Source organism: Paramisgurnus dabryanus, chromosome 1, assembly GCF_030506205.2.
Source record: "Paramisgurnus dabryanus chromosome 1, PD_genome_1.1, whole genome shotgun sequence".
Taxonomy (NCBI): Eukaryota; Metazoa; Chordata; class Actinopteri; order Cypriniformes; family Cobitidae; genus Paramisgurnus; species Paramisgurnus dabryanus.
Genome location: NC_133337.1, coordinates 27,083,439 through 27,108,036, shown reverse-complemented (window position 1 = coordinate 27,108,036; position 24,598 = coordinate 27,083,439). Strand labels below are relative to the sequence as shown.

Here is a 24,598-nt window from a genome sequence, read left to right as displayed (position 1 = left end):
ATTTAAGTGAATTTGTGCTTAAAACAATAAAAAGCTGTCAATTGGTAAGAAAAAATTTCTTGAATTAAGTGTTTAAGAAAAAAGTTTAAAAGTTTTTTGGTTTAAAAACTAGACTTATTTTTTTTAGGTCATTTTGCGCATTTAGAAATGCATCTTGATTTAAGAATGTTTTGATATTTATACTGAAAACAAGACAAAAATACTAAGAAAGTAATTTTGCAGTGTAGTAGTGAATCAATAAATAGTATGTTAATACTGTAGTGTACTTCAAAAAAAACTAGTATATAAAAATTACTACATTTATGAAGTGTACTACAGTATGTTCATGATCTTTGTAATGATTGTGATTTTTACTGGCACAGTGAATAAATCTCACTTATCATATTCATTATCATTGTTATTTATTTAAATGATAAGTTATAGTCAATTGTGTGTGATTTCATCCCCTGCTCCACTTTTATTCACACTAAGCAATGAATCCGAGTTATTTTTTTTAAAAAACATTGTAGGTTGAAAATGTATTACCTTATGTAATACAACAGAATATAAAACCTTTGTGAGCTACAAATATTTACATTCAAATACTCTTTTGCGCATAAAACTTTTTTAATTCACAGCCTCTGTAGTTTTAGATTTCACAGTCTATTTGGTATATCTTTGTCCCATCGTCATTGAAGCTTATGGCGGCCTCGTGTGGTCTTCGAGAGAACTGCACCATGATGCATTACTGCCGTGTTGAAATACACATCGAGATTGACGTGGTCATTTCAGCTGTCCTGGAGAAGATCATAGGAACCACTGGATATCACTTCATGCTTGTCAGCTTCCTATTACAAATGAAAAGAGAGAACCATTTTAATACCTTTATGATACATTAACCAATCAGAACTAATGTTTGTTTGACTCACTGACCGTTGGAGCTTCGTCTTTTGGGGCAGGTGTGAAATCGTACATGGGATTTGTGATGTTTGCACTAGATTCTGGTGGGTTACACTCAACTCCTTCATCTTCCTAAAATTGTTGTACATAACAGTTTTAAAATGTAATGTATAAACACACACTTGACGCAAGGTGGGGAGAAACTTTGAAGCCTGACCTTAAAGTACTGAAACTGGAAGGGCTTTGTTTTCTGTGTGTAAAAATTGTATCCCACAAATCCAACCGCTGCAATTAGGACGATTAGTACCAGGACACCAATGGCCATTCCTGCCTTATGAGCAGCGTGAATGGATGGAGGAGGAGGGGGCGGAGCTTTGAGCGGGCCCTGCAGGACGTGGATGACCCCATTTGATGCATAGATGTTAGAGTCGATGATGTAACGATCATTCACGTATCCAGAGGAAGTCTAAAGTAAAAAGTAGATCGTAAATAGCAAAAAGCTGAAGCTAAATTCAATTCAAATGAAAGCGATTCAGAAAGTCTCACTGCTGTCTGAGGATTCTGAAGATCAGGAACACGTGTGATGGTCAGACCGTGACCCAATCGCGTCCTGACGTGAGTGACGTTGATAAGTGCCTGCAATACCAATGCCCTCCCATCCAGTAGATGGTGCTCTATGTCTCTGCCGCTCAAAGTCTGTTGAACACAGGAAGCGTTAAGATGAAAATAAATATTGCAGCTGGAATTGGTTGGTGCACTGACATTTTTTTTAATATTTTTTGTCTAAAAGCTCAAGATAAAGCATCTTAATTTAAGAATTTAAAAATACTTCTACTGAAATATCATTTTTTGCATTGTGTATGTTTCATGTGGGAGTCACCTCATTGCTATAAAGACCGTCGTTGTCAGGTACAAACAGAGTAGATTGGATAGTGATGTTGCTTATGCGTTTCACAAACTCCTTTCCGGACGCAGAATAGCTTGAATAGTTTTGGATTTGCTAAAGGATACAAAAAGTAGTTAGTTCATTTTCAGAAGTCATGGTACCTCATTTATAAAGCGTTTTTATGCACAGATTTGAACGTAAAGTGTGCGTACACTGCAAAAAATTATTTAGTCTTAGTATTTTTGTCTTGTTTTCAGTACAAATATCTAAAAATTCTTAAATTAAGATGCTTTATCTTGATGGGCAAAACGACCCAAGAAAATAAGTCTAGATTTTAGACCAACAATATCACATTTAAGTGATTTTGTGCATAAAACAAGCAAAAAAATAAAAAATCTGCCAATGGGGCAAGCAAAAAATCTTGAACAATTCAAGAAAAATTCATGAAGAATTTGCTTACCCCATTGGCAGATTCGTTTGCTTGTTTTATGCACAAATGCACTTAAATTTGATATTTTTGGTCTAAAAACTAAACTTATTTTCCTAGGTCATTTTGCTCAACAAGTAAAAGCATCTAAATTTAAGAATTTTTAGATATTTTTACTGAAAACAAGACAAAAATACTTAGAATTGTTTTCTTGAAAATCATTTTTTGCATTGCACTGCAAAAAAATTACTTTCTTACTTAGTATTTTTGTCTTGTTTTCAGTACAAATATCTTAAAAGTCTTAAATTAGAGCTTTTACTTGTTGAGCAAAATGACCTAGGAAAATAAGTTTAGTCTTTAGAAAATTTTTTAAACTTCAAGTAAATTAGTGCTCAAAACTAATAAAAAAATAAATAAAAAATAAATTGCCAATGGAATAAGAAACATTATCTTGAAATAAGTTTACTTTTTTCATAAACACTTAATTCAAGAAAAATTTTTCTTATTCCATTGGCAGATTTTTTTTGCTTGTTTTGGGCACAAATTCACTTAATTTTTTGGGGGGTCTAAAAACTAGACTTGTTTTCCTGGGTCATTTTGCTCATCAAGAAAATACATCTTAATTTAAAAAATGTCAGATATTTTTTCAAAAAAAGACAAAAATACTAAGTAAGAAAGTCTTGTTTTTTCAGTGCTAGTTCAACACTTAAAAGTTGTGTTAACAAATCATGTGCGTGTTAGCACATGGTTTTCCAAACTGGGGTTCACAAACCCCTGGTGGTTCGCAGGGGAATTGCAGGTGGTTTGATAAAAAAACAATTTCAAAATGTAAATAAATTTAAAATAAAAAAATTGAAATACTAACAAAAAATATAGATTTTATTTGTCTATCATGTGACCATTAAACAAGACTAAAATATATAAAAAAACTGAGAACTCATGCAGAATGGACAGATAAATAATTTAGATCATGGAGGTTCGGCTGACAAAAAAGTTTGAAACCCCCGTGTTAGCAAAAAAGTTGTGGTGTGGACTCTTATAACCCAGCGCAGTTTTATCCATCTTCAAACTTATTGTAAAAAAATTCTGATATGAGTGTAAAGATTACAGATAGGGACTTAACGAAACTATCCACAAAAAGATTCGGATTTCGTGGAACATTTAACTTTTTCCCCGCCAAGCGTTTTTTTTTTTTTTTAAGTTGAAAGCCAGCATTTTTTATGATTTTCACCAAAGCTTATTGCCTTCCAGAAAATGTTCTTCAAATGCATTTATTTAAATGTATGAACATACAAATGAATAAAATAAATATAATTACAGAACAGATCCTCAGCGGTAATATGAATTGCCATAAAAACTTGTCATTAAATGGACAAAATAACTCGTCAATGGTGGGGAAAGCGTTAATCTTCTTTTGAATCAGCCAAAAGAATCATACTGCCATTTGTAAAGCACTACTTACAGAAAGAAAGTTCGAGAAGGTCGGTCTAGATGACAAAACCTGCAGGAGATTTCCTGTACAAGAGTATCCATCACCAATATAGCCAACCTTACACTCGCACTTCACATCTGAAATAAACACACAAACCACTCCAAGCTCAAACCCTGATATTGCCCAGATCCCAAAGAGTTGCACATATTCGAAAAATACAATGCGATAAACTTAGTCTGATTTATCCTATGATGACATTTACCATTCACTCGATAGCAGAACACATCCCAAGTCTCACTGAGGTTGGTGCGGATGCCGTAGTCCACAATACCCACGTGTCCAAAGCCGCACTTCGGGTTAGAAAAGCTCATGGGATACGCTACCCTCGCTCTGTCAAGCCAACTCGCCGAACAAAAACTATAACCTGCCTACAATACAAATGCAAGAACGCTCAATAACATCGGATAATAAAGAGCACAGCAGATGAAGTGTTACTGTGTGCAAGAGCGCCACCTGCTGGGCATAGGACAACTGTGTGTAGCTAGCGATGGTGCCTCCTGCTTCTTTACACGCCTCCTGTGCCATGGTGTAGTTAAGCTTGTACACTCCTATTGGGGGCCGATAGTGAAATACTCCCAACGTTTTATCTATAGAAAGATATATCAGTATTATATTAGTATAAGTTGCCTTGTCATCCAAATGTAATGTAAAAAAGTGAGACACAAACCCTCGTAGTGCAGGTCAGTACACTGAGCATCTGAGTGACACTGGCCATTATTCTGAAGACAGCGATTGACCGGCAACACCTTCGCTTCACATTCAGTCCCATCTCCAATGTAGTTGTCTTTACAATCGCATTTACTCTTGCCCTGGTGACCAATTCGCATTAAACAACGATTAAAAATTTAAAAAAAAATTACTTACAGAAACGTGCACTTTAATGTCCATCATTGTTGAACTATAATGCTATCACATTACAATAATGTTAATACTAATAAACTTACAATAAGCAAGACATCTAAAGCATATATCTATCAGTTTTGGTGTTAGTTGTTAGCAAATGAAAATAGGTCTGCTCACAGGTCCGGTCATTGTGCAGGTGGCGTGCTCGTGACACCCTCCGTTGTCATTGACACAGGGGTCGACGGGCGTGCACACGAAACCATCGCCGGAGAAGCCTTTGAGACACGAGCAGCTCACTTTCTCCCCCTTTTGACTGCACTTGGCATCCTTTGAACAACCACCATTCCAATACTTGCACATGTTGGCCGCTGCAGAAGAGAGACGAGTGTTTGGTTGTTATTGGTGTTTGCTAAGACTATCTTTACATAACAACGATGTAGTGAAAAACTCGCGCAAAAAAAATCACGCAACAACGCTGTCACGTTTACATGGAGCGAAAAGCAAACGCATAAAAACATTCACATTTACGGTTTAAATTGTTGTCATGTAAAGGCCCCTTAGATGACTGTTACTAGTATTATTTCTCATAGGTTTAGGGGTTTGTTTACCTCTTTAACTAAGTTTGTCCTAAGCAAAACAAACCGTGCTACAATAATATTGAAGCAACATCTATGTACATGCATGTCTTTATTCAAGGACCAGATCATCATCGACTTGTCTCTAACTAAGTTTGTTCCTAAGTTTAACTAAGCAAATCAATGTTTAATGTTATCATCTAATATTTAGATAAACGCTTCCTCATTGGCAAGATTTATGCACAAAAACATTATAATTTGCTATAACATTTCCTCTATAAACATTATTTTATGATTTTCTAAGACTTTAACCCTTTTTGGAGACATTTGTGCATTTTCAGTTGCTTATACTGTAAACATATTAAAGGTGCAGTGTGTAATTTTTAGAAGGATTTCTTGACAGAAATGCAATATAATATACAAAACTATATTATCAGGGGTGTATAAAGACCTTTCATAATGAACCATTATGTGTTTATTACCTTAGAATGAGATGTTTTTACCTACATACACCGAGGGTCCCCTTACATGGAAGTCGCCATTTTGTGCCGCCATGTTTCTACAGAAGCCCTTAACGGACAAAGTTTTTTACTAAGTTGTCTCCGACGATGACATGTTTGTCCGGTGGCGCCTACCGTAGCTTCTCTATGTGTTTCAAAAGCAAGAGGTGAGCAGTGGACTGAGCCGTTGGTTGCAATTTGCAACCTCACCACTAGATGCCGCTAAAATTTACACACTGCACCTTTAATGGTTGAAGTCTGTTTGCGCAAACTGTGCTACAATAATATGCAAGTACATGCATGTCTTTATTCGTGTACCAGAACGTCATTGACTCGACTCTAAATAATTTATAATTCTTGTTTTAGCTGTAAATTTGAGGATTCTTGACAATCCATAAATGATTCACAGTTAATGGTAAGATCTGTCTGTATTTACCTGTACAGGTGATACCATCTCCTTCATATAAGGGTTTACAGACACAGGTATTGTTCTCCATACAGACAGCTTTCTCATGGCACGCAGGACTGCAAACAGGTCCATCAGCTGAGACATAAGAGACGAAAGCATAGTGAAGTGTAAGTACGTGTTTCTTTTACAGTATCTAGCCTGGAAAGAACCAAAAGGGTGAAGTCTGTACCTAATTTGTTCTCACATCGGGTACCGGTCCACCCCTCCTCACAAAAACATGAACCGGTACCTTTCGGACCTTCATCACATGACCCGTGTTCAGTGCAATTACATGCTAAAGAAACGGGAAACAAGACACGCTGATAATTGCTGTCGTATTTCACTGTGGTTATCGTTGGTTTGAAATGCTCACTTTTGCAGTCTGGTCCAAAACGGCCGTCCACACACAGCTCACAGGCTACACCCGTAAATCCGACATCGCAGGTGCAGGTGCCGTTTCCTAATTGATCCTCATCACACTTGCCATGGTTACTGCAGGGGGATTCTGGACCACCAGGACATGCTGGAGAACAGGTAACGTGAAAACACATTTTTATTGTTTGTTGCTTGCAAAATAAAACCTTTTTCTACATTCATGATAATTTGGTCTCAAATATAAACAGCACAGCACTGCGTACCAAGACAGTCCCTGCCGAAGTACCCCGAACAACACTTAGGCTTCCAAACGACCATCGTGCATATAGATTGACACCCATCGTTATTAGCCACAAAGAGATGGGTCAGGTCACACTTTTGTTCGGTCTAACACGAAATGGTACAATATTCAGATTTATTACACAAGAAATTCAAGGGATATAAAAAACTAGCATGTTATTTAATGCATTTTACCTTTGGTTTGCTACCGTGCGGGCAATCAGTATACGTACGACCACATCGCCTGCAAGGCAACTTTGAAAACAAATATCCATCACTTCATCTTTACTACTTAGTACAAAGTATATACCATGCACAACATGCAATCTACTAGTGTGATTTGCATCTTAGGACTCACTGTGATATCGAAGGCGTTTCTGTTGTCACAGCGCCCCCCAAGGCTTGGAGGATTCAGCAGACAGTTAATGCCATAAATCCTGCCTCCAATGAATTCAATGTTTCTCTTCACGATGCGACAGTTTTTACGATTCACATAAAGCTCACCCTACGCAGAGATAAGCAAGACACGGCAAATATTTATGAAATAATAAAGGTTTATATATATATAAAAACCTTTTAAAATATATATCTACTTTATAGGGCTGTCAAACGATTAATCGTGATTAATCGCATACAAAATAAAAGTTTGTTTTTGCATAATATATGTGTGTAAATATTTTGTATATATAAAACACACATATATGCATTTCAGAAACATTAACACGTATATATGTATTTATTTACATTATGAGGAACACAAACTTTTTGTATGCGATTAATTGCGATTATTCGTGATTAATCTCTTGGCAGCGCTACTTTAAAATCATTATACTTACGATTTGCTCTTCTCCCATGCAGGCCACTGACAGATCTGAGCCCTGTTGAGTTTTTAAAGAGCTGGCGTGGATGAGCTCAGAGGGCAAAATCTAGCAGAAACACAATATGTGTGCTAATTAGTCATTGATAAATTTAGGTAGGTCCTTCATTGCACATTATAAACTAAATAAAAGCATACGTGATCGAGACAAACCTTGGTATCATGTACGATGTGGTATTTAAGATACTCGGACAGCTTCTCACGGTTATGTAGGCCGTATAGGAAGTCTTTCTGCTCCTGGGCCAGGGCGGACATGGCACCATCTGTGGGCAGGAACAAGGTGACGGGCTGATGGATGCGGTCCGTCACTAACTTTAACACATCTGTGTCCTTTAAACAAGAATGCATTATTAGAATATAGATTAACTCGACACCTGTTTTATTGGGATAATGATAAAGCTAACATGCACACCTCTAGTAGTTTGTAGAAAGTCTTGAAGCCATGAACATTCACCACATCGGAGAGGTTACTCTTTAAACAAATCAAGAAAAATCAATCATAGTTTGGCACTTTGGCTTTAGCGTAACATGTTGAGATCTGTAAGGACGTACAGGAGTGTTGTCTTGCTTCTTGAAATTCAGATTCTGCATGCTGGGGGGAATCAGGACAGTGTCGATCTCGTGTAAAATCCCATTACTGCTTTCAAGGTTACTGAACACCACTTTGGCTTTGTTATTGATGTATATAGTATCCTGGGAACAAATAGAGAGTTCAGTTACCGATTTGTGTCGTTTCCGGACCAACTTTAGACCAAACATACTTTACCTCAGAATACGTGATGGTGAGGACTTCACCCATAAGCGTCGTGAGGTTACGAGGTTGCATGAGGTCCTCCGGGAGGAGACTACGGCAAGACACGATGTGGTATCTCATGACTTCGGCATACATGTCTGGATTTTGCCTTGATAAATCCTTCACCTAAACAAACAAAGCAGAAAGCTCACAGTCTTGGCTGATGTGTACTGAAAAATATATTTTGGTTTGTCCAGGACCATCATGCATCAATGAGGAACACCCTTGGTGACCGCACGAAACCCCAAAATTGTCAGTGCATGCATTCTGATAGTCCACAACAAAAAAAGGACATACCTGTGATTGTTTAAAAGCATTTGTATTGGGTACAAACACCGTGAATGGGCCACGACCTCTGAGGGCAGGAATACCAGTCATCTGGAAAGAAATCAACAGATTGTTTTCTCACAAATAAAAACCCAGTTGAGTTTCAACATGATTAAGATGACGATACATACCACCAACCCCAACAGAAAATCCCTTAACCTTCTGCTTGCAACCTCCTGCCAATAAAAAGTAAATAGCATTTATATGGACAAACATGATGCATGTGTGTCTAGGTTTTTATACTTTGCTTTATATTTTACTTTCTGCAGGGATCCAGTGCAAGTCTCTCCATCTCCAACAAAACCAATCTCACAGGTACAGTTTCTCTCCAAGGGTCCTGTCATGGTACAGCGGGCATACCTGTGGCATCCACCGTTGTTCTTGACAGAAAACAAACCATGAGATTAAACAACGTCACAGAATAGTTCATTTGTCTAATGTCGAGTTTAACTCGTCTCGTCTCGTCAATTAAGAGAAAACATTTCACTTCCAATGACGCTTTCCTGACGACTTTTTACGTTAATCCGCTATTATCCACTAGATGGCGCTTTTTATAAAATCAATGAAAAAATTAATTTAATTAATTTTAAACTCCATGTATGTTTTGATAATCGTTCTGAATCTGATCTCTAACAAAAGTCCTTTACAAAAATGCAGCTTTTTGCTCAAAATTTTGTATTTTTGAAGAAACCTACCCATATTTAAGAGGTTATAGACAAGTTTCCCGGATTGAAATAGGCGGGCTGCCATTAGCCTTTCACTCTGTCAACGACTTCCGGTTAGCGAGTTTGTTTTTCGCCACGAGTTGTTGCAACCTCGCGGTTGCAACAACTCGTGGCGAAAAACAAACTCGCTAACCGGAAGTCGTTGACAGAGTGAAAGCACAATATGTCCCAGAGCCGTGTCGGCGTGTAACACCATCCATATTTTACTTTGTCTGCACGCTAACCAAAGACAGCAAAAGACGCTAACCGGAAATGCTTGGCAGAGTGAAAGGCTAATGGCGGCCCGCCTATTTCACCCGGGAAACTTGTCTATATAAAAGAGCAAATGAAGATGGGATGAAACTTTTTTTCACGGTTATTGTTTGTTTGAAAGCAGAGGGTCTGTTCTTTCATTTGATATATTTGTATGTTTATATATTTATAGAAATTTTTCCTGGAAGGCATTTTGTGAAACTTCTGTAAAAATGCTCACGGACAACTTTTTTTAAAAATAGTACAAATTTAGTCGAAAGTATATCATGTCAAAAAAAGGTCATAGGTCTGTTTTGGTTGTTAGAAAGCTTTTGCTTTGTGTGGCTGTGGACCAAACTAATATTTGTTTTTAGTTAATGTATTTTATGTAAAGTCAAAACATTAGAGAACCACAGATGAAATGAAACGCTGTTAACTAAGTCAGGTGTATTGTTGAAAGAGCCAAACGTACCTGCCTGCACACATCGATGGCTTCACATCGAACTCCCGACTTCGTAAAGCCCTTCTTGCAAACACAAGCTGTCTAAAAAGAAGCACATCAGGTTTAGATGCATTTAAACAAATCATTAATTATAAACGATAAACATAAATCGTACAATTAATATTTTGTAAAAATGCATATAATATTTAAGAATAAAAAAATTATTCGTACAATAATACCGAAAGTAATACTTATTTATGTATTCTGGTTGTACTGCCTATAAGTTTACATTTTGACAAAATCATTGTGTTGCAGTGTGTTTTTTTGGTAATCGAATGAGTTTTAATATCGAGTATAACAATAAGTACACTGCAAAAATGATTTTCAAGAAAAAAAATCGTAGTATTTTTGTCTTGTTTTCAGTAAAAATACCTAATTTTTTTTATTAAGATGCTTTTTCTTGATGAGCAAAACTTCCCAAGAAAATAAGTCTAGTTTTTAGACCAAAAATATCAAATGTAAGTGATTTTGTGCATAAAAAGCAAAAAAATCTGCCAATGGGGTAAGCAAAAAAATCTCAAAAATTATCTTAAACACAAAATTCAAGAAAAATTCAAGAAAAATTAGCTTACGCCATTGGCACACGTTTTTGCTTGTTTTATGCACAAAATCACTTACATTTGATATTTTTGGTCTAAAAACTAGACTTATTTCCTTGGGTCGTTTTGCCCATCAAGAAAAAGCATCTTAATTTAAGGATTTTTAGATAATTTTACTGAAAACAAGACCAAAATACTAAGAACATTTTTTCTTGAAAATAATTTTTTTGCAGTGTAATGCATTACTTTTAAAAGTAACTTTCCCCAACACTGGTCACCAGCGTGTTTTTGTAACGTGCATGTGCGTACATAAGTATGTAGGCAAGGAGATGTATTGCAATTTGTCACAATACGCATGCATTGAACGCCTGTGTAGTCAAATGAAGGAGACTTTACAAGTCTGTGTGTTTGACTGTGTGAGTACGGTCGGATACGTGTAAAAAAATTCTTAAGCCTTAAAAAATATCTTAACAACAAAAAATAATAAAAAAGGCTTAATTCCTTTATTCAAAATATAACAAGGTTTATATTTACTTTATATACATTTATAGTTTCATGTATTTGATTGTTTTTGGCTTGTACCTTATTAGGACCTGTATGTATGCAGTCTGTATCCGGGTGGCATCCTCCATTATTACCATCCAGGCATGGGTTGATAGCTTCAGAAACACAGACTCTCATTAGCATTGAAAAATCAATAACTTTAATCTGAACCATGCAACAGTGCATTACTATAATACAGTGTATACATTTGATTACTATGTGTTTTCTTACAATTAACAACCTTGATCAACAATAAAAAGTAGTGAATATTAAACAGAATGCACTTACAAATGCATACGATCCCGTCTCCGTCGTAACCCGGAGGACACTTGCATATTCTCCGTCCCGGGACGGTCCTCTTACAAAGTGCGTGGACAGAGCAGCCTCCGTTATTTGTGGCGCATGCGTCCACCGCTTCAAATATGAGATGATAACAGATATGTGATACTAGATGACTACTGGTAATATTCAACCAAGCTCCATTTAACCACAGACTCTTACCTGCACAATGTGAACCATTACCCTGAAATCCTGCTGCACAACTACAGTAATATGAAGTGTCCACTACATTCAGCAGACAACTGCAACACACAAGAGTCCACAAAAATCTAATACACAACAATACGTTTGGGAATCACACTGATGTTTTTATACGAGGATCTGTGGTCGTACAGTAATGCGCTAACACTTTACAATAAAGTTGTATTTGTAGTAGTAAATGCATTATTAATCTTTGTTAAACAGATACTTCACCAAAAATGAAAATTATTTCATCATTTATTTACTTTCATGTTGTTACATACCAGTATAAATGTCTTGAATATTTTGAAGAATGTTTGAAAGCAAACTGATCAAAAGCCCCATTGACTTCCATAGTATTCTTTTATCCTATGGAAGTGAATGGGGCTTATGACTGTTTTTTTAAATGTTAGTTAATGTCAATACAATTGTTGATGTATTAGTAAATGCAAAAGTGAAAATAAAGTAACAATAATAAATGCTGATGCATATTTTACCACTAATGCATATATAGTACTTTGATTTATACCGTACCATAGTATGTGTGTTCATCGTGTTCATACACTATGGTGTTTACGTGGCTTTCCAAGGTACTTTAAATTACAGTATGTAAAATAAAAACTTACTTGGCGCTGCTGTGACATTTTCCTCCACACATGTCTGATGTAATAGCTGAAAATAATCAACAGATATCTCTCACATTTATTTAATCAACATTGTTACACATGCTAAAATATTTAATGTTGACACTTTAACCTTTCTATTATGTTTGGAGGCAAATTGACATCTCTGAAAAATATGCTAATTGTATTTTTTTCTTTTTGACTTTTCCTTGATTTTTTTTACTTGAAGTTACTTTTAGTCACTTTGAATAAAAGTGTCTGCCAAGTATATAAATGTAAATACCACAGTGTTCCTGTAAAACTGATCTAATGAGTGTTTTTTACTATTAATATGTGAGCAACTGGTAAACTGTTCTCAAATAAAAGAAATGTTATACTACTATACATATACTAATTTTATTACGAAATATACACTAATTTTATGCGCTACAAAAGATAGGTTTTCATAGAAATTAATCAATTAAATAAACAATTTATGTACAGTATATAAAAATAAAAAAGTAATGTTTTTTTCTGCACTGCAAAAAAATTATTTTCAAGAAAAAAATTCTTAGTATTTTATGTTGTGTTTTCAGTAAAAATATTAAAAAATTCTTAAATTAAGATGCTTTTTTTGATGAGCAAAACGACCCAAGAAAATAAGTCTAGTTTTTAGACCAAAAATATCAAAAATGGAAAAAAATGAAACATTTTCTTAAACACTAAATTCAAGAAAATTTGCTTACCCCATTGGCAAATTTTTTTTATCTTGTTTTATACACAAAATCACTTAAATTTGATATTTTTGGTCTAAAAACTAGACTTATTTTCTTGGGTCAATTTTCTCATCAAGAAAAAGCATCTTCATTTAAGATTTTCTAGATATTTTTACTGAAAACAAGACAAAAATACTAAGAATTTTTTTCTTGAAAATCATTTTTGCAGAGCACTGCAAAAATTATTTTCTTAGGATTTCTATCTTGATTTTATTACAAATATCTAAATATCCTTAAATCAAGATGCATTTCTTAATGAGCAAAATGACAAAAAAATATCAAATTTAAGTGAATTTGTGCATAAAACAAGCAAAAAAATCTGCCAAAAAAAGGCTTCTTTTCTTAGTTCATTTTACTTATCATGAAAAATGCATCTTGATTTGAGAATTTTTAGATATTTGTACTAAAAACAAGAATAAAATACTAAGAAAGTCACATTTTGCAGTGTATAGATGCTTTTTCTTAATGAGCAAAACGACTCAAGAAAATAAGTCTAGTTTTTGGACCAAAAATATAAAATTTAAGTGATTTTGCGCATTAAACCAGTACAAAAACTGCCAATGGGGTAAGCAAAAAGCCTTGAACATTTTTCTTAAACACTAAATTCAAGAAAAATTTGCTTACCCCATTGGCAGATTTTTTTGCTTGAATTGAAAATATTTTTTTGCAGTGTACTAAGACTTTTCTTGAGATTGTGTTGGCCAGTATGGCTTTTATTGTAAAGGTACGGCTGCAAGATGTCACTGCTTCAATTTGTAGGTGGGTGGTGCTGGGGAGCACAGTTTCTCTACACTGCAAAACCTTAATGATGCTGATATAATATCTCTTTACACTGCTGCTGTTTATTACTGCAGATTCAGTGTTGTGAGTATGTGCAACATGTGAATATCATACCAACGCTGCAGGTTATTCCTCTCCAGCCCAGATCACACTCACAGCTGCCGTCTCCATCCACACCCTCTTTACAACGTCCATGCACACACTTGCATTCTAGAAGGAAAGCCGTGTGTCATTTTGGGACCAAAACAAATAAACCAGTCTCCTAATGCAAGGTTTAAGTACCTTGGTCGCAGTGAATTCCATATTTGCCGGTTTTGCAATTCTCACAAGCGGTGCCGTTAAAATTCTGCTTGCACTCGCAGACTCCTGTGCCGTTGGTCCCATCGCCGCACGCACCGTTACCAAAACAGGGCTGAGACTCGGGCCCAGGACATCGCTCGCAGTTTATCCCATAATAACCTGCACAACATTGTCTTTTCTGCAGAGAGATATATCACCACTGATCACACAACTGATCTTTGGAAAGATTTAATATGTCTGTGATAAATGAATTCACATACAACGGTGACTTTCACACATGTGACTTCACATCCAATGCTCACTAGTGTATCTCCGTGAAACACTCGACTGTACATGCATCTTCTCCTTGGGCTCATCTGAAAATAATTATGAATATATCTAAGCTGAATGCAGCATAATTAATAAATACATTGAATATCTATATCATTTCAGCACTGTACGGTAAATGTCTAAATGTCAACGTTCAATGTTTTCGGTTTGCATGTTTATGTCCATTATGAATATAACTTCATATGTTCAGTAAGATGAGATTTGTTTGCAGATATACAACTTGGTTTGGTATTTTATTTAATTCAGTGAAGTGTGTAATTTATTCATTAATGTATTCAATAAACTCACCATTCTTTGTGTTCCTGAAGGACAAAAGTTATCAGGAGGTCTGAAACAATCCATGCAGCGTCCCTGTGGACAAAATATACATCTTTACTACTGGAAACCCATATTAAAATGATACTTTGGTATCCATTATTTTCATCCAAACCCTCATGACAATCTTTCTTCTATAAGACCTTCTGTCTGATATGTAAATGATTGGTTCGGTTGAGTGGGTTGCTTTTAATGAATCAGTTGATCTGATTCACAGAATTGGTCAAAGATTTGTTCAGAAACTGGATTGATTCAACCATCCATAAAAAAATCACCTGATATTTTTCCATTTTGCTCCACAAAAAAACAAAAAAGTAATTTGGGTTTGGAAGGACGAAGGCGAGTGAATGATGACAGAATTAAGTTTTATTTTGTCATCATTTACTCATAAACCTCATACCAAGAAGGATTAGGGGCAAGCTAAAATAAAAAATAAAACCATCTCAAGATTAAAGTCATTATAAAGAGGGATTTAACTAGTAGTTTTTCGAGAGAAAGGTCAAAATAAATAAAATTTCAAGAATAAAGTCGTATATAACAAGAATAAAGTCATAACATTTCTAGAATATTCTTGAAATTTTACAACTTTATTCTCGTTACATATTGACTTTAAATTTGTAAAATTTAGAGAATAAAGTCAATATATAACAAGAATAAAGTTGTACAATTTTGAGAATAAAGTCATTACATTTTGAGAATCAAGTCAATATATCACAAGAATAAAGTCGTAAAATTTGAGAATAAAGTCGTAAAAATTTGAGAATAAAATCGTAAAATTTGGAGAATAAAGTCAATATATATAACAAGAATAAAGTACAATTTTGAGAATAAAGTCGTAAAATTTCGAGAATAAATTCATAAAATTTCGAAAATAAATGTGAACAATTTTGAGAATAAAGTAAATATATAACAAGAATAAAGTCGTAAAATTTAGAGAATAAAGTCATAAAATTTAGAGAATAAAGTTGTAAAATTTAGAAAATAAAGTCGTAAAATTTAGAGAATAAAGTCAATATATAACGAGAATGAAGTCGTAAAATTTTGAGAATTAAGTTGTAAAATTTTGAGAATAAATTCATAAAATTTAGAGAATAAAGTTGTAAAATTTAGAAAATAAAGTCGTAAAATTTAGAGAATAAAGTCAATATATAACGAGAATGAAGTCGTAAAATTTTGAGAATTAAGTTGTAAAATTTTGAGAATAAATTCATAAAATTTCAAAAATGAATTAATAAAATTTCAAGAATTAAGGCATACGATTTTGAAAATAAAGTCAATATATAACAAGAATAAAGTCATAAAATTTCGAGAATAAAGTCAATATATAACAAGAATAAAATCGTAAAATATTGAGAATAAAGTCGTAAAATTTCGAAAATAAATGAATAAAATTTCGAGAATATTTTCAAAATTGTACGACTTTAAAGTCAATATATAACAAATATAAAGTCATAAAATTTCGAAAATAAAGTCAATTTACAACAAGAATAAAATCGTAAAATTTTGAGAATAAAGTCGTACAATTTCGAAAATAAATTAATACAATTTCGAGAATAAAGTCATACAATTTTGAAAATAAAGTCAATATATAACAAGAATAAAATCGTAAAATATTGAGAATAAAGTCATAAAATTTTGAAAATAAATTTATAAAATTTCGAGAATAAAGTCGTACAATCTTGAAAATAAAGTCAATATATAACAAGAATAAAGTCATCAAATTTCGAAAATAAAGTCAATATATAACAAGAATAAAATTGTAAAATTTTGGGAATAAAGTCGTACAATTTTGAGAATAAAGTCAATATATAACGAGAATGAAGTCATTAAATTTAGAGTATACATTTGTAAAATTTTGAGAATAAAGGCAATATATAACAAGAATAAGCAGTAAAATTTCAAGAATATTGACTTTATTCTCGAAATTGTATTTATTTTGACTTTTTTTCTCGAAAAACTACTAATCTTGCATTATAATGACTTTAATCTTGATATGTGTTTAGCTTGACACTAATCGTCCTTGGTACCCTCAAGTTGTTCCAAATACTTGAAAAAGTAAATAGTGCCCCAAATCTGCTTGGTTAAAAACATTAACAAAGAAATTTTACAAATTTGGAACTTTAGGGTAAAATAAATGATGACAGAATTGTCATTTTTTGGTGGACTATCCTTTGTTAGTTGACATATTTTACCGGCATAATTGTAGTGGATGCTTTGTCACAGCGATTGTTTGGGATGTTCAGAACAGCGGACACCACGTGGATCACTCCTTTATTGCACTCTATGTTTGTTAGGTTCACCTCAGCATTATTCACAAACAGCTAATGAGAAAGATAAGATAGATTATCAACATTTATGATTAGATACCTAAACTATTCAGGCATTATCATGTGGCAGTCCATGGGCTTACCTTGTTATCCTGGTGGAAAATTCCCAGCTGATAAGAGAAGCCTAACATAGTATCTTTATAAAGTCCATCCACCAGTTCATCTGCTCTTATGGTTTCATTCACAATGATGTGATACTGGGTCACATTTGAATCCTAAAAACAAGCATGCACTCGAAAATCAGCACCACATACATGCAATACTGTTATAATACATAGTGTTGTGCAGTGGCGTAGCAAGTCAGTCGCAGGCCCATATTCAAAAAAAATTCACGGGCCCCCTTAAGCCAAAGCCCCCCCCCAACCTTGCCTGTTGGCACTGTTAACCGTGGCATGCAGGTCTGTTAACAACATATCCTTTTCATAAGGTAGTCAAATATTTTTACTTTACTTTTTTACTTTAAAGGGTAGATTTTAATAAAGAAAAAATAAATGTTTTGGGTAGTTTTTGACTCGTGAGTAACTTCTCCACCTTCTCTTTTCTCTTTAAGAAGAAACAAGAAATGATGGAGAAATTAGACATTATGGAGAAATAAGAAGTCACTACACATTATATGCATACAAAAATATATTTATTGCGGCCACAAATAAAAATTAAATTGAAAAAAAATTTAAAAGCTGGGGCAGGCCCAGGGCTGGGCCCCCTATTGGCCCGGGCCCATTTGCACGTGCATACCCTGCATGCCCAGACGCTACGCCACTGGTGTTGTGTGTCAAGTGTTTGTGTACCAGAATCTCCTTCCCCGTTCTCCTGAGGTATTCTTGGATCACGCTGTCTGTTGGGGCAAAAATGGTAAATCCAGTGGACTCCTCCAATGTATCAGTCAAGTTGTGTGTCTAAAAAATAAACACAAAGGGACACAATTCAAATACACAACTGATCCTTTGCTAAGCTGTGTCTTTGAAATGCTACTGACCAATCATTGCTTAGCAGTTAAACACGTGTTAAATGTTGTAACACAACTAAGATGAGATCTCTTTAATATCTCATTTATTTTTCCTAAATGTTAATGAGCACAAATTTGCTCTCAGATATTTCCTTAGAGAAAAAGACCAAGAAATCTTACAAATGTCTCCTTTAGAGTTTCAAAGAGACCTTAACAAAGTCACAAACTGAGATCAGATTTGCCAAGTTTACTATCAAAAAATATGATTGAAGATTTAAACTTAAACATTTATCATCAGATTTACCCAAATGCATAATATTTTACTTATACAATCTACATTAAATTTACAGCTCTTTACTCTTAACTCTTTCCCTGCCAATTTGTTTTTGTTGTCAGTCAGCGGCAGCATTTTTTATGATTTTAACAAAAGTTTAATGCCTTCCAGAAATCTTTAAATATACATACTACGGTGGCCCTGAAGTGCAAACCACAACAACAAATTACTTAACAACAACAACAACCAATTAAAAACAACAAGAAATTAAAAAAACAATACAACGAATTAAAAAACACAACAACAAATTGAAAAACACTACAACAAATTAAAAAACACTGCAACAAATTAAAAAAACAACATCAAATAAAAAAAAACACTACAGCAAATTAAAAACCACTTCAACAAAATAAAAAACAAATACAAAAAAACACAACAGCAAGTTAAAAAAACACTACAGCAAATTAAAAAAACACTAAAACAAATTAAAAAACACCACAACAAATTAAAAAACACGGCAACAAATTAAAAAACACCACAACAAATTAAAAAACACTGCAACAAATTTAAAAACAACAACAAATAAAAAAACACCACAACAAATTAAAAACCACTTCAACAAAATAAAAAACAAATACAAAAAAACACAACAGCAAGTTAAAAAAACACTACAGCAAATTAAAAAAACACTACAACAAATTAAAAAACACCACAACAAATTAAAAAACACGGCAACAAATTAAAAAACACCACAACAAATTAAAAAACACTGCAACAAATTAAAAAAACAACAACAAATAAAAAAACACCACAACAAATTAAAAACCACTTCAACAAAATAAAAAACAAATACAAAAAAACACAACAGCAAGTAAAAAAAACACTACAGCAAATTAAAAAACACAACTACAAATTAAAAAACACTACAACAAATTTAAAACAAATTATTTTGTAGTTTTTTATTTTGTTGTAGTGTTTTTTAATTTGTTGTAGTGTTTTTTAACTTGCTGTTGTGTTTTTTATTTTGTTATGGTTTTTTATTTTGTTGTAGTGTTTTTTAATTTGTAGTTGTGTTTTAATTTGTTGTAGTGTTTTTTGATTTGTAGTTGTGTTTTTTAATTTCCTGTAGTGTTTTTTTTAACTTGCTGTTGTGTTTTTTATTTTGTATTTGTTTTTTATTTTGTTGTAGTGTTTTTTAATTTGCTGTAGTGCATTTTTTATTTGTTGTTGTTTTTTAATTTGTTGCAGTGTTTTTTAATTTGTTGTGGTGTTTTTTAATTTGTTGTTGTGGTTTGCACTTCAGGGCCACCATAATAAACATACAATATATCAAACGAAAGAAAAAACAACAACTAAAGTTCCATCCTATCTTCATTTGTTCCCTTTTTATGATCTCTCAAATATGGTTTCTTCAAAAATACAAAATTTTGTGCAAAAAGCTGAAAAATATTTGACAGAGATCAGATTCAGAGTGATCCTCAAAACATACACAAGGTTTGAAATGTTGGTTTTATAAGTTGGGTAAGAGTGCCATTTGGTGGAGAATAGCGAAAATACGGATTGCCGGAAAAACTCTTTGCGTTAACTCGTCAATGGCGGGAAAGAGTTAACCCAAAAATGAAAATTCTGCCATCATTTACTAATTTGTTCGGAAACTGGATTGATTCAACCATCCATAATCCATAAAATATCACCTGATATTTTCTCTTGTGTTACACAGAAAACAAAAAAGTCATTTGGGTTTGGAAGGACGAGGGAATAATGACAGAATTTTCTGTTTTTTTGTCATCATTTACTCATCACCCTCATACCAAGAAGGATAAAGAAGAAAAAAAATAAAAAAAAAATAGAAACATAAAACCATCTTGAGATTAAAGTCATTATAATGTGGGATTTAACTAGTAGTTTTTCAAGAGAAGTCAAAATAAATAAAATTTGAGAATAAAGTCAATATATAACAAGAATAAAGTTGTATGTATAAATATCTTTGTTCTGCCGAACACTGAAAAATCTTAGTAACCAAGCAGATCTGGGGCACCAATGATTTTCAGAGTGGGAAAAAGTAATGCAGTACTATAGAAGTAAATGGTGCCCCAGATCTGTTCTCAGCAGAACAAAGTCATTTATGCAGGTTGGTAACAACTTCTCGTTTTTGGGTGAACTATCCCTTTAAATGTATATTTACATAGTCTCATTTGTTTCAATTCTTATTTCTCCTTAGCAAATTCTGAGAAGATAATGAAACACAACAGAGTTTTCCATCATATCTCTGAGCAATAAATATTTCCTCTGTCATTATCCTTCTGGTCTCAAATTATGAATCTGCCCTTATCTACATTTACTGAAAATTAGACTTGATTTGGCATTATTATAGATCAGATACTTACAGTAAGAGCATTGCGGTAGAGCGAGAGATCAGACCTGTGATTCAGTACCTCCAGTAAACCTTTGCTCAGCTGTCGTTCAGAGATCAGAACCTGAAGGAGACCAACGGTGATGAATTTGAACCTCTTAGTATTTTATTGTAAGACAAGAGGAATACTGTAAGAGTCATACCGTGTCAATAAGATGAATAAGTCCATTCTTTGCTGCCATATCTCCATAAATGATTTTTCCTCCAGCAACAGTAGTGCTCTGAATCAAGAAAGAAATAAAACAATTATACTTTAATATCCTAAGATATTAGTAAATGAACTGGAATTGAATTATTTATTGGTGCACTCACGTCATTGGTTGAAGAAACAGCGAGTGTTATTTTTAATAGAGAAGTCAGTTTTGGGGAAGGGGTGGTACGAAGATCGGCCATTCGAAATATCCCAGGAACAATGTGATATCTGTGAGAACACAAATACAAAGTGAACAACATTACAACATGCTGGGTTTTTTCAAAGTTATTGGGTTACATTTTTATGTATGAGCCAACAATGGGTTAAAAAAACCCAACATAGGTTGAACTACATATCCAGTATCATTTGGCTGTAAGCTAGTTGTCACATTGAAGAAAATGTAACAAATAAAGTTTTATGAATAAATGTTCTTACTTAATAAGACTTGGAAGGTTACTGCGGGACAGCCAGAAGTCTTGGTCATCTTGACTCATCTTTTCTATGGCTTGAGCCGATGGTACAAAAAGAGTCAAATTCGCAGCCTCTGATAGCAGGTCAGAAAGATCTGCTTGCTATGAAATAGTCCAGAATAGATTATTACATTTAAATGAATATATTAAATAGTATTCATTAAATATACTTCAATGATTCAAAGTTGAATGCCAAACTTACAGTGAGCCATTTGTTAAACTCTTGAAGTTCAGGGTTTGTTGACACCTCCTACAAAAGACGTTAATGCGTATAAATATCCTTATGAAGTAACAGCAAATTACTTTACAGTAAAATCAAAGTTTGTATTCAGTTGGTAACTCTGTATAATCTCATGGGAAAATCTCATCTATACCTGTTGAAGAGATCCATAACAGATGTTTCCATCACCGATATAATCGTCCTCACAAACACACTGCCATCCATGCTGATCCTGGAACTGACAGGTGGCCTACAAGAATCATAAACAAATGACTGAACGCATCTGATGTGAATGCATACGTGTGTTAAAGTGTGTGCAGGTGTTTACCAGGTAATGACATCCACCCTTCTCTTGCACGCACTGATTGATCGCTTCACATTCGTTCCCATTGCCGTGGTAACCGTTTTTACAAGCACAGTCGCTCTGGGGACAAATGTCAAACAAATACAAACTTAGTGTAAGGATGGAGGAGTATTTATGACCAAAATATAACAATACCTAAATCATCAGATGGGAAAATAGTTGAAAATGGATAGATAAAAAAGAAATGGCTACATGTTGTGGATATACTAATAATATAGAATAATGAACTGAATGAATGAATGAATAAATAAATGTTACAGATATATTATTGACCACATAGATACAAAGATCGGTCAACGAATGAACAGAAAATTGGATGGATGGATGAACAGAAAATTTGATGAATGGATGGATGAACAAATAAGATTGATGGATGAATGAATGAAAGAAAAGAAAGAAAAGAAAAGAAAGAAAAGAAAGAAAATTGGACGAATGATGGATGAACAGAAGATTGGATAGATGGGTGGATAAACAGAAACAGGACGGACGGATGGAAAATTTTATGAATGGATTGTTGGATGGTTGGAAAATTAGATGAATGGATAGATGAACAAAAAATTAGACGAAAGGATGGATGAATTAATAAAAAATTGTATGAATGATGGATGGATGGATGGATGGATGGATGAACAGAAAATTGGGATGGATGAACAGAAAATTGGATGAATGGACGGATGAACATGAAGCATGGATGGATGAATGAATAGAAAATTGTATGAATGATGGATGGATGGATGGACAGAAAATTGGGATGGATGGATGGATGAACGTGAAGCATGGATGGATGAATGAATAGAAAATTGTATGAATGATGGATGGAAGGATGGATGGATGAACAGAAAATTGGGATGGATGGATGGATGGATGAACAGAAAATTGGATGAATGGACCGATGAACAAAAAATTAGACAAATGGATGGATGAACCAATAAGATTGATGGATGGAGAAATAAATGAACAGAAAATTAGATGGATTGATGAACAGAAAGTTAGATGAATGGATGGATGAACGTGAAGCATGGATGGATGAATGAATAGAAAATTGTATGAATGATGGATGGATGGATGGATGAACAGAAAATTGGGATGGATGGATGTACAGAAAATTTGATGAATGGATAGATGAACAAAAAATTTGGTGAATGGAGGGATAAACATGATGCATGGATGGATGAATGAATAGAAAATTGGGATGGATGGATGGATGGATGAACAGAAAATTAGATGAATGGACGGATGAACAAAAAATTAGACGAATGGATGGATGAACCAATAAGATTGATGGATGGAGAAATAAATGAACAGAAAATTAGATGGATTGATGAACAGAAATTTAGATGAATGGATGGATGAACGTGAAGCATGGATGGATGAATGAATAGAAAATTGGATGAATGATGGATGGATGAATGAATGAATGAACTGAAAATTGGGATAAATGATGGATGAATATGATGGATGGATAAATGGACAGAAAATTGGATGAATGGATGGATAAACAGAAAACTAAATGGATGGATGAATACATAAATATATCCACTACATTCATTCATTCACCATATTATATTTATGACCACACAGAAACAAAGATAAATGAATGTATCAATCATGAAATCACTGATGGATGGATGGATGGATGGATATATTTATGGCCAGACAAAGACATTGAATGAATGGATGAGATTTATAAATGAATATATGATATAATAATGGACAGACAGAGAATACTGGATGGATGTATGGATGAATAGATTAAGGAATAACTGAATTGATATATGAATGGGAAGATGAATGAATGAAAGGATGGCAAACAGATGAATGTTTGAGATTTTGTCTCTCTCACCTGTCCCGGGCCCACATAGATGCAGGTAGCGTTTGGGTGACACCCTCCTCTGGATGGATCCAGACAGTTATTGATGGGCTGACACTCGTCTCCATCCTCTCTCCAGCCGCTCAGACACTGGCACGTATGTGTGCCCAGACCCGTCTTTATGCATTTGGCCTGAGGATCAAGAGTTAACATGAGAGATACTGTACAGTAACATCATCACAACACAAGCACACACATGCATCTGACTTACATTGACACTGCAGCCTCCACGATATGGCAAAGCACAGGGGTCTTTCTCCACGCACATGAACCCATCACCTTTAAAACCAGGTTTACACACGCATCTAATAGAAAACAACACCGACACGTCAGATCGTATATCACGACGTCCACTTTACAGGGTCCAAATATTTTTCAGGGATTTCCATGATTAATACGGGGGAAGGTGAAACACTTACGCGAAGGCTCCATTATTGGATACGCAGTCCGCATGGGCGTGGCATGGCTGGTTGGGTCCACACGGCTGGGTTTGCTGTTCACAGAACTCTCCAGTATATCCGTCTATACAAGAACCCTCCTTACATTTACCGGTGGCCTCCGGTCGATTATCACAGACACCATGTATGCATCCACAGGCTGGAGTTAGGGAGGGGTGAGAAGATAAGTGTGTTACTAACCTGATAAAATACATTTCAAT

General features: G+C 34.3%; 1 protein-coding gene across 1 annotated transcript in view; it reads right to left on the bottom strand.

Moving 5' to 3' along the window:
• Window positions 1-226: 226 nt before the first annotated feature.
• The window catches only part of stab2 (stabilin 2), a 37,856-nt gene continuing 13,484 nt past the window's right edge, over window positions 227-24,598 (bottom strand). The window contains exons 23-68 of the mRNA XM_065289940.2: window positions 24,360-24,537; window positions 24,152-24,245; window positions 23,914-24,072; window positions 22,035-22,130; window positions 21,861-21,956; window positions 21,689-21,736; window positions 21,452-21,588; window positions 21,136-21,244; window positions 20,967-21,044; window positions 20,798-20,887; window positions 17,979-18,086; window positions 17,274-17,405; window positions 17,056-17,184; window positions 14,837-14,899; window positions 14,479-14,574; window positions 14,201-14,396; window positions 14,033-14,128; window positions 12,387-12,432; window positions 11,743-11,822; window positions 11,530-11,655; window positions 11,281-11,357; window positions 10,130-10,201; window positions 8,962-9,081; window positions 8,833-8,877; window positions 8,672-8,752; window positions 8,348-8,500; window positions 8,134-8,274; window positions 7,994-8,053; window positions 7,735-7,911; window positions 7,541-7,630; window positions 7,063-7,209; window positions 6,900-6,959; window positions 6,689-6,812; window positions 6,424-6,573; window positions 6,241-6,345; window positions 6,039-6,146; window positions 4,705-4,895; window positions 4,352-4,493; window positions 4,138-4,271; window positions 3,887-4,052; window positions 3,655-3,761; window positions 1,760-1,879; window positions 1,426-1,575; window positions 1,097-1,345; window positions 913-1,011; window positions 227-827 (exon numbers count right to left, since the gene is read on the bottom strand). Coding sequence (XP_065146012.1) covers window positions 768-827; window positions 913-1,011; window positions 1,097-1,345; window positions 1,426-1,575; window positions 1,760-1,879; window positions 3,655-3,761; window positions 3,887-4,052; window positions 4,138-4,271; window positions 4,352-4,493; window positions 4,705-4,895; window positions 6,039-6,146; window positions 6,241-6,345; window positions 6,424-6,573; window positions 6,689-6,812; window positions 6,900-6,959; window positions 7,063-7,209; window positions 7,541-7,630; window positions 7,735-7,911; window positions 7,994-8,053; window positions 8,134-8,274; window positions 8,348-8,500; window positions 8,672-8,752; window positions 8,833-8,877; window positions 8,962-9,081; window positions 10,130-10,201; window positions 11,281-11,357; window positions 11,530-11,655; window positions 11,743-11,822; window positions 12,387-12,432; window positions 14,033-14,128; window positions 14,201-14,396; window positions 14,479-14,574; window positions 14,837-14,899; window positions 17,056-17,184; window positions 17,274-17,405; window positions 17,979-18,086; window positions 20,798-20,887; window positions 20,967-21,044; window positions 21,136-21,244; window positions 21,452-21,588; window positions 21,689-21,736; window positions 21,861-21,956; window positions 22,035-22,130; window positions 23,914-24,072; window positions 24,152-24,245; window positions 24,360-24,537 — 5,285 coding nt within the window. The 3' untranslated portion in view covers window positions 227-767. The remainder of the gene's footprint in view (window positions 828-912; window positions 1,012-1,096; window positions 1,346-1,425; window positions 1,576-1,759; window positions 1,880-3,654; window positions 3,762-3,886; window positions 4,053-4,137; window positions 4,272-4,351; window positions 4,494-4,704; window positions 4,896-6,038; window positions 6,147-6,240; window positions 6,346-6,423; window positions 6,574-6,688; window positions 6,813-6,899; window positions 6,960-7,062; window positions 7,210-7,540; window positions 7,631-7,734; window positions 7,912-7,993; window positions 8,054-8,133; window positions 8,275-8,347; window positions 8,501-8,671; window positions 8,753-8,832; window positions 8,878-8,961; window positions 9,082-10,129; window positions 10,202-11,280; window positions 11,358-11,529; window positions 11,656-11,742; window positions 11,823-12,386; window positions 12,433-14,032; window positions 14,129-14,200; window positions 14,397-14,478; window positions 14,575-14,836; window positions 14,900-17,055; window positions 17,185-17,273; window positions 17,406-17,978; window positions 18,087-20,797; window positions 20,888-20,966; window positions 21,045-21,135; window positions 21,245-21,451; window positions 21,589-21,688; window positions 21,737-21,860; window positions 21,957-22,034; window positions 22,131-23,913; window positions 24,073-24,151; window positions 24,246-24,359; window positions 24,538-24,598) is intronic.